The following is a 9,964-nucleotide window of genomic DNA, read 5'->3' as shown; positions in this document are numbered from 1 at the left end:
TTTATGAAGTGGTCACATGTATAAAATAAAGAAACCAGTGTTTGTGACCGTAGCGTCTGAAAGAAATGTTCTTTATAGCATAAAATAAAATAAATAATTTTTGATTTCGTTCATGAGAAATTTGCATCAGATTAAACGCCAGTGTGTCATTCACAACAGTTTAAATGTCGGAAATTAGTTTTTGGCAGACCATCAATTTATAACCAGATGGTAATATGTCACTTTGTTATCAGTATAATAATGCAGTTAAAAAATAAAATCTAAAATTTATGCTTACAGGTAGAATTTGTATCATGTGCAACACTCAGTGTGTCCAACTTTGTGTTTTCACTTCAAGCTTTGGTGATCGCTTTATTTTTATAGCAAGTATGTCAGCCTTGGGACTCAGTTATATAAAAATAATGATACATGTCTTATTTTTTTAAGATAACACATACATAAATAAATAATAACATATAACCATAATAATGCAAATAAACAAAACACAACTTTAAAACGTTTTTCAGTATTTTATTAGGGCTTTATTTAAAATTGCACAATTTGTCCGTGTCCATGTGTTTTGTAATAAAACACCACAGCATTACCAGCAAGCAAGTTTCAGCCAAGCTTTGCTGAAGCATGACGCTGATACTATTGCAACTGTTTCCAATTGGCAGCAGTAAATATGTCATTTATTACTATTATTGTTTTTTTCTTTCTGATTATCATAATTTCCTGGTCTCAGATGAGAGCAGCCACCAATCCTCCAACAGCCCCTCCAACAGTACCCACGGCTGCGGTGGCGGCCCCAGACAGACCTGCCATACCTGCAGAGAGAAAACAGGCTTCAGAACACCAGACAGCTGATCGATCAGTTAGATGAAGTAACTGAGCTGCAGAGGAGAGAGGGAGGCTTTATCCTACGACGGAGTATTAGAGCCACAACAGAAATGTTGTTGATATGGACATTACTGTTTGAACACAAGCTGCCACATGCGCTATATCCGCTAAAGAAAATTCCTTATTTAGATGAGTTAGTGAAACAAATTGATCAGCCGTCTTGTGATACAACATTCATCCTCTTTATTGCACGAGGATGTAACCATCGATAACCTCGCATCTGTCCATTACCAGCCGCAGCTTTTTGTACAGCCTAACACTTATCATCACACTGTGTTCATGAGCTTAAAGAAAAATCATTTCTTTCTTTCTTACTAAAACCGATTCTGAAGCACAATTTCACAAACTCTGATGACATACAGTAGCAACCGTGGGAGCTTTTCTTCAGACACTTGTAATCTCCACATTTCGACTTTATTCTCAAAATGATTGATAATATTTTTCTTTACGTGGACCTAATAGTCCGTCGTATTATCCTCACTGCAGCACAGTCACATGTTATTGTTTCTGGGATCTTTCAGGTTTATAATAAAGGTTTTTGAGTAATTGCTGGTAAAATATTTATTTATTTATTTTTACCTGCTGACTGCAAAACAGCCACTGCACTTCCTGCTGCCACTCCTCCTCCATTGGCCACAGCAGCTGCAGACATCATGCTTGCAGCGTAGGAGCCTGCAGCTATTCCTGCTGAGGTGAAACCAGCAGCTCCCAGAAGAGCAGGAGCAGCGACTACGGCACCTACTGCAGGAAGAAGACATGGATCAGACATGGATCAGGCTTTGATTCAAATGAGTTAAAATTAAATAAAGTGCTTACCTGCTCCTGCAGCACTGCACACAGCTGTCACTACAACACAACATAAGAACACACATTAACATTCCATAATTTTTTTAAATCAAAGACGATTCATGCACAGCAACTCAAATGACTCACCGGGGTCCATGTCTTTATCTGCTCTGCGTCTGCTCTGAAATGGGATGATTTTTATAGCAAGAAAGGTTTCCTTTCCTCGGAAACAAAACTTTATGTTCACAGCTGAAAAACAGAGGGCGACAGAGAGCCACACAAACTGAAGAGTCATTTCTCCTCACTTTTTGTGTTTCTTATCTTTGCTTATATTGGTAAATGCCGTGGTGTTAGTAGGATTTATGAAGTGGTCACATATATAAAATAAAGAAACCAGTGTCTTTGTGGCTGTAGCTTCTGAAAGAAATGTTCTTTATAGCATAAAATAAAATAAATAATTTTTGATTTCGTTCATGAGAAATTTGCATCAGATTAAACGCCAGTGTGTCATTCACAACAGTTTAAATGTCAGAAATTAGTTTTTGGCAGACCATCAATTTATAACCAGATGGTAATATGTCACTTTGTTATCAGTGCATTATTATGCACTGATAAAACAAAATCCAAACAATTTGTGCTTACAAGTAGAATTTGTATCATGTGCGACACTCGAGTGTGTCCGACTTTGTGTTTTCACTTCAAGCTTTGGTGATCGCTTTATTTCTATAGCAAGTATAACAAGTATGTCAGCCCTGGGACTCAGTTACTCAGCAACTGTTGTTGTGATTTAGCGCTGTATAAATACAATTAAAATGAACTGAATCATTATTCACAGTTATTGTTATCATTAATTAGATCATTGATTATGTCATTGTTATATGTACTATTATAATGATAGAGCATAGTGTCATTATCTAATCTAAGATTATGATATTTTCATGAACTTTTTCTTTGTTACAAGTTAAAATCCTAATGAAACATCTAAGTATTTATTTACCTGCTGACTGCAAAACAGCCACCACACGTCCAGCTGCCACACCAATAACTAATGCAAAATAAACAAAACACAACTTTAAAAGTTTTTTCAGATGTTAGTTAGGGCTTTATTTTTTAAAATTGCACAGCTATGCTCTCCGTACTCCCGTGGAGCATTGCTCGTCTCTGTTCGTATATACACGATCCCACTCGCATGAGCAAATTATTCCAGCAAGGGCTATGCACTAATGTTTTCAGTAACAAGCGAAGGTGCTGAAGAGTGTCTATCCGTATGTCCTCTGACAGTAAACACACTAATATCCTGCATGATATGCTAGTGCATTGGCAGAAAGAGAGCTTATAGTCAAATTATCTACGAGTTATGTGGGGTTTTTTGGTGGGTATTCTCAAGTGAGATTATCATAAATATTGCCTCGGTCACTCACACAAGTAGAGATAGGCACCAACGCCAATTATCCTCTTATGATCGAGCCTCCTCCGAACTTATGTATGGAAACGGGGGTTAACCGGTGCATGAGATGAGTAGAGCGAGACCAGACCAGCCTAAGCATAAAACGTAGCACAGAGACGAAGAAATATGTCATTTTTGCCTTTCATTTGAGACCTGCCATCCTGCAGAGAGAAAACAGGCTTCAGAACACCAGACAGCTGATCAAGCAGTTAGATGAAGTAACTGAGCTGCAGAGGAGAGAGGGAGGCTTTATCCTACGACGGAGTATTAGAGCCACAACAGAAATGTTGTTGATATGGACATTACTGTTTGAACACAAGCTGCCACATGCGCTATATCCGCTAAAGAAAATTCCTTATTTAGATGAGTTAGTGAAACAAATTGATCAGCCGTCTTGTGATACAACATTCATCCTCTTTATTGCACGAGGATGTAACCATCGATAACCTCGCATCTGTCCATTACCAGCCGCAGCTTTTTGTACAGCCTAACACTTATCATCACACTGTGTTCATGAGCTAAAAGAAAAATCATTTCTTTTTCTTACTAAAACCGATTCTGAAGACTCACTGTTATGTGCAATCTTATCATCACACTGTGTTCATGAGCTTAAAGAAAAATCATTTCTTTCTTTCTTACTAAAACCGATTCTGAAGCACAATTTCACAAACTCTGATGACATACAGTAGCAACCGTGGGAGCTTTTCTTCAGACACTTGTAATCTCCACATTTCGACTTTATTCTCAAAATGATTGATAATATTTTTCTTTACGTGGACCTAATAGTCCGTCGTATTATCCTCACTGCAGCACAGTCACATGTTATTGTTTCTGGGATATTTCAGGTTTATAATAAAGGTTTTTGAGTAATTGCTGGTAAAATATTTATTTATTTATTTTTACCTGCTGACTGCAAAACAGCCACTGCACTTCCTGCTGCCACTCCTCCTCCATTGGCCACAGCAGCTGCAGACATCATGCTTGCAGCGTAGGAGCCTGCAGCTATACCAACTGAGTGATACACCACACTTATTACCTGCTGCCACTCCTCCTCCATTGGCCACAGCAGCTGCAGACATCATGCTTGCAGCGTAGGAGCCTAATGGATCTGCAAGCTATTCCGTCTTTAGGTATTTGTATTCGAGGGTGAAATAGAAATACGAGATACAATTAAGCATAATCATATTACAAGACACGAAGACAAAGGTAGCAGCGAATTACTACGGCACACCCAGTAACACAACTTGCAAAAGGATTGACTGTATCAGATACTATGGGGGAGAGTACTTTATAATGAGTAATCACAGATTGCTTGGATTCCAATATGAGTGTTTACAATTAAATAAAGTGTGCTTTTGATTAATGCTACTGCCGCTCAGCAAGAGCAGTACCTGTCATACAACAACACATTTAAGAAAACATTATACATCATGGCCAATTATTATTCTCATGGTTCTAAATTACAAGAGCAGATTGCATACCGGCAGACAACCTCAATGAACCTCCTACATTGGGATCTGTGAGTGTCTCTTCTATAACTTGGCGTGAGCAGTCTGACATATTGAAATATGGGATGATTTTTTTTATCATGCTAATGTATAATAGGCTTCCTTTGGCTTCTTTCGAAATTTAATTACACTTTCTGAGTATGTTATCTCAAAGTGAAATATACCGTATTGGCGTATCAGTACGAGGCACACTATGGAGAGGCAGCACCATTACCTCCAACAGCCCCTCCACAGGTACCCACGGGCTAACGCTGGAGATGGGGAGTCCACTGGCTCTCTCCTACGACTCAGTATCTGTTCGTAGTTTACTTTATCTCATGTGCACGGAGGAATGGGAAAAACAAGGGTCGCCTCGAGTATAGTGCTTAACCGCATAGAGCGGATCTGACTAATTGAGTGAAGCTAGGGTTCACTAATGATATAGAAAGTAACTGAGCTGAAATCACAGAAGAAACCAGTGATGTGATGGGAGGTGTAGAGGCTCTCTTAGAATAGGACTATACTCGTACGTGATGTATAGAATTAAAATAGAAGACAATCAAACAGAAATAGTATGATTATGGAATTTAGGGACTTCATTTATCTGAGGTTCTAATTATACAAGCTGCGAAGACAATAGTCGCTGCTATATACTAGATTAAACCGCCACTGTGGTCATTCACACCAGGCTTTATAACACATATATGATTCCCAGAATTATATTAGTTTAGGATTAATGCTATGGATCACGTTGCGGAAATATCATAAATATTGATAGCCAGAATGGTAATTGCCTCGGCTACTCTTTGTTGTTATATCAAGTGCAATTATTTTTCGACATCTGTAAAACCAACATCTCTTACTAAAGTTGTGCTAGCGAGGATATGGTAGTATAAAACCTCATTGCTAGCAATGTAAGCGCACACTGCGAGCGTGTGTCCGACTTTGTGGTATTTCAGCTTCCTGTAAATGCTTTGGTGAGACTCCGGCTGGCTTATTTTGTCATATGCTAACACTTATCATCACACTGGGTCATTATAGTGTAGAACAGTTTAATGAATAACAGCTCCATTTCGTGGTCTTTCTTCTATAGTAAATATTAATGGATTCTGAAGCACTAACATGTCTAACTCAGTATGATGCGCACTCTTTAGAGTCGCGCTGTCAAACAAACTACAGAGGTGTTAGGAGTGAACTGAATCATTAAGGTCCACTTAGTTTATTTGTTACTCAGCACAATTAGGAGGTTAGATCCATTCCTCGATTATTTCGGTATCGTTATTTATCATCCAAAATTGAGTTAGGCATATATTATATTAATTTCTGTATATACGGTGAGCGAATCAGTGTCAATATTATGTTCACATTCGGAGGTAGAATTTAATTCGGACTATTCTCATTGAGATGTCGAACACAGTTCGCATGTTATTGTTTCTGGGATTCTTTTAGGGTTTATTATAGTGTTTAGTCATAGTGAAAATATAATTGCGATAATAGAACATTAAGTATATTTTAATTTTATCACGCTGTCTCTGAGTATTTTCTACTGCTCGACTTAGACACATGCCACCGACCAACACGTAGCCCGCACTGGCAGCACACACCACTTGCTCGCTCCTGTCCTGCGGTCTGCTGCTGAAAATGGGCTGATTTTAATAGAAAGCAAACGCGTTCTCCTTTCCTCAGACTATACAGAGACCACTTCAAGCATGGTTCGCAGACACGACTGAGATAGCATTGCAGGCGGCAGGGAGCCTGGCAGCTAATACCGAACGCTGGAGGTCACAGAAGCACGCCTACACACGCAAACACCTGCATAGTGCTATCAATTTTAGGGTAGCTTGAGCAGACTCTCTAATGAAGTGGGTCTCACACTGTATAAAATAAAGAACACCTCGAGCAATCGCTTTGTGAGACAGTACACGCCGTCGTGAGTTAAAGACATCTGACTTCATTAGCATACAAAGGAAAAGATTATATAAAAATGAATACATTTTGAATATTTGATAATGTCGGTGTCGATCTTCACCTATGAGGTGGTTTAGGATGTAAAAATATCATCATAGAGAAAATCTAAAGTGGCGGATGAGTGTATATCACAACGCTACGCTCGTGGCTGCCATTCGCACGACACACAGTTTAATAGAGTCGGAAATATAAGTTCCTTGGCAGACCGATCAAGGTTTATAAGAGCCAGAGGTGTAATGGGATGGTGCACGTGTGTGTTATCAAGTATATTAACTCGCACGCACTTAGGAGAAGGAAATCTTAAAAAATTGGTATAGCACACTGTAACAGGTAGAGAAATATAGATAAATACTAGTGCTAATTTACCACTCCAGAAAGCTGCATGTCCTCGAACACTTAGTTTGAGCGTATGTTTCTTTCTTGTGACTTCAAGGCTTTAGGTGATCATCGCCAATTGAACTTTATATTGTATGATTATGAGATAGGCATTTGAAAATGGGGCTTACGGCTTTGTTCATCTCAACGCGAGGATCCCATGGCTCGCACCACGTCTAGTGAGATATAAGAAAGAGATCCTAAAGCCTGAGTGAACTGGAGTAGTATGTCGTTATTTTATCTATCTAGGAGAATAATTATAGGACTATCAGTGGACTATCAATAATATATGGTTTATCTACCATAACTGGCGCAAAAATTAAAATACGCATCATTAAGAACATATGGAAACTACAACTTTAAAACTCGCTTTTTCAGAGGGATTCTTAGTTAGGATGGCATATTATTTAAAACTATTTTGTCTAAGCTCACTCATATTGCTATCGTGTGGACCAACAAGGTGGATTGGGTTGAGGTGTGTGTTTTCGTCTAAGAGTGGAATATCATCGACAAATAAACAGCATTCACACGCCCATGTTTCAGCCATAGTACTATGTCTGAACGCATAGTATCATCTGCTTGTATGGACTTATTGACAACTCGCTCATCGGCTCAATAATTTTAATAGAGAGGGATGTATAATTTCACTTTCGTTTTATTGTAATATATAACTTATGTACTTAAATTATATGTTATTCTTTCGCTATTATACTGAATAAATATACATAAACTATAGATATCCCTGGTCTCAGATGAGAGCACGCTCCATCCATAGCGCGGCATGCGGGCACTACAGCCCTCCAACAGTAAGACCATTAATTTGGGGTCACTGGAAAAATGCTTTGGGCAGTGATGTGGTGGAGCCAACAGGACTCTAGACATTAGGGGCGGCAGGATGTCAGTAGATAAGGAACGGGCAGCTATTCAGACAGACCTTAATGTAAACACGCTGATCGATGAACCTTTTCCATGCATGATTAGATTATATAGATAATTAAAGCCATAAAATTGAAGATAATGTCACGAAGACGGAGAGAGTTACGGTCTTCTCACTCTCCTAACCCTGAGGCGATGATGTATTAGCAAAGCGCCACATATCTTGGATAGTGCTGGTGGTATGATATCAGGACATGAATCAGATCACTCTGTGGGTAATACGCAGAGCAACCAGGAGGAACACGTTGCTCTCTCATACTAGTGGCTACCTTAACTCCGACTAAAAGGAGATACACTTTATGTCTCTACTATTATTGTAGTGATATGGAGAGTAGAAATATCTGGGGGAGTTTGTGAGGGTAGCTCCGTTATTTTGTCGTTGCAAAACACAAAAAGGTTTCAGTTCAAATAAGAATAGGTGGTCATTCTTGGGGTACCGGTCTTGATTGCATCGAGGCATAGTAACCATCGATAAGATTCTGCTCGAGCAATGCTGGTCACTACTTACGGGCTGCCGCAGCTGACGAGACAGCATAAAACTTTTTTGTAGCAGCCTAACACTTTCATCAGCAACACTAGTGCATAACCAAATAGAGCTTAAAGAAAATCATTCTTCTTTCTTACTAAACCCCCCCGATTCTGAAGCAACCAAATTTCACAAACTGGCTGAGTGACCAATAATCACAGGAGCAATTCCTCACCAGTGGGCAGGGTTATATATTGTTCAGATCGCACTCACAAACTCTGATGACATACAGTAGCAACCGTGGGAGCTTTTCTTCAGACACTTGTAATCTCCACATTTCGACTTTATTCTCAAAATGATTGATAATATTTTTCTTTACGTGGACCTAATAGTCCGTCGTATTATCCTCACTGCAGCACAGTCACATGTTATTGTTTCTGGGATATTTCAGGTTTATAATAAAGGTTTTTGAGTAATTGCTGGTAAAATATTTATTTATTTATTTTTACCTGCTGACTGCAAAACAGCCACTGCACTTCCTGCTGCCACTCCTCCTCCATTGGCCACAGCAGCTGCAGACATCATGCTTGCAGCGTAGGAGCCTGCAGCTATTCCTGCTGAGGTGAAACCAGCAGCTCCCAGAAGAGCAGGAGCAGCGACTACGGCACCTACTGCAGGAAGAAGACATGGATCAGACATGGATCAGGCTTTGATTCAAATGAGTTAAAATTAAATAAAGTGCTTACCTGCTCCTGCAGCACTGCACACAGCTGTCACTACAACACAACATAAGAACACACATTAACATTCCATAATTTTTTTAAATCAAAGACGATTCATGCACAGCAACTCAAATGACTCACCGGGGTCCATGTCTTTATCTGCTCTGCGTCTGCTCTGAAATGGGATGATTTTTATAGCAAGAAAGGTTTCCTTTCCTCGGAAACAAAACTTTATGTTCACAGCTGAAAAACAGAGGGCGACAGAAAGCCACACAAACTGAAGAGTCATTTCTCCTCACTTTTTGTGTTTCTTATCTTTGCTTATATTGGTAAATGCCGTGGTGTTAGTAGGATTTATGAAGTGGTCACATATATAAAATAAAGAAACCAGTGTCTTTGTGGCTGTAGCTTCTGAAAGAAATGTTCTTTATAGCATAAAATAAAATAAATAATTTTTGATTTCGTTCATGAGAAATTTGCATCAGATTAAACGCCAGTGTGTCATTCACAACAGTTTAAATGTCAGAAATTAGTTTTTGGCAGACCATCAATTTATAACCAGATGGTAATATGTCACTTTGTTATCAGTGCATAATAATGCACTGATAAAACAAAATCCAAACAATTTGTGCTTACAAGTAGAATTTGTATCATGTGCGACACTCGAGTGTGTCCGACTTTGTGTTTTCACTTCAAGCTTTGGTGATCGCTTTATTTCTATAGCAAGTATAACAAGTATGTCAGCCCTGGGACTCAGTTACTCAGCAACTGTTGTTGTGATTTAGCGCTGTATAAATACAATTAAAATGAACTGAATCATTATTCACAGTTATTGTTATCATTAATTAGATCATTGATTATGTCATTGTTATATGTACTATTATAATGATAGAGCATA

General features: G+C 38.8%; 1 protein-coding gene across 1 annotated transcript; it reads right to left on the bottom strand.

Annotated features, from left to right (window-relative positions):
- Positions 1-493: 493 nt before the first annotated feature.
- Positions 494-9,342, bottom strand: LOC106633059 (interferon alpha-inducible protein 27-like protein 2B). The gene is made up of 9 exons (XM_042217740.1): positions 9,208-9,342; positions 9,091-9,120; positions 8,947-9,015; positions 4,149-4,211; positions 4,016-4,045; positions 1,813-1,914; positions 1,696-1,725; positions 1,459-1,620; positions 494-806 (listed from the first exon to the last, which is right to left on the bottom strand). Exons 1-9 carry the CDS (start codon positions 9,215-9,217, stop codon positions 721-723), a joined length of 582 nt encoding a protein of 193 aa, XP_042073674.1. The 5' UTR covers positions 9,218-9,342; the 3' UTR covers positions 494-720.
- Positions 9,343-9,964: the final 622 nt, after the last annotated feature.

The sequence above is a fragment of the Haplochromis burtoni genome, unplaced genomic scaffold, assembly GCF_018398535.1.
Source record: "Haplochromis burtoni strain Fernald_Lab_line unplaced genomic scaffold, NCSU_Asbu1 Contig_2788, whole genome shotgun sequence".
NCBI lineage: Eukaryota > Metazoa > Chordata > Actinopteri > Cichliformes > Cichlidae > Haplochromis > Haplochromis burtoni.
Note: the sequence above shows the minus strand (reverse complement) of the source record. Positions and strands in the feature narration are given on the sequence as shown.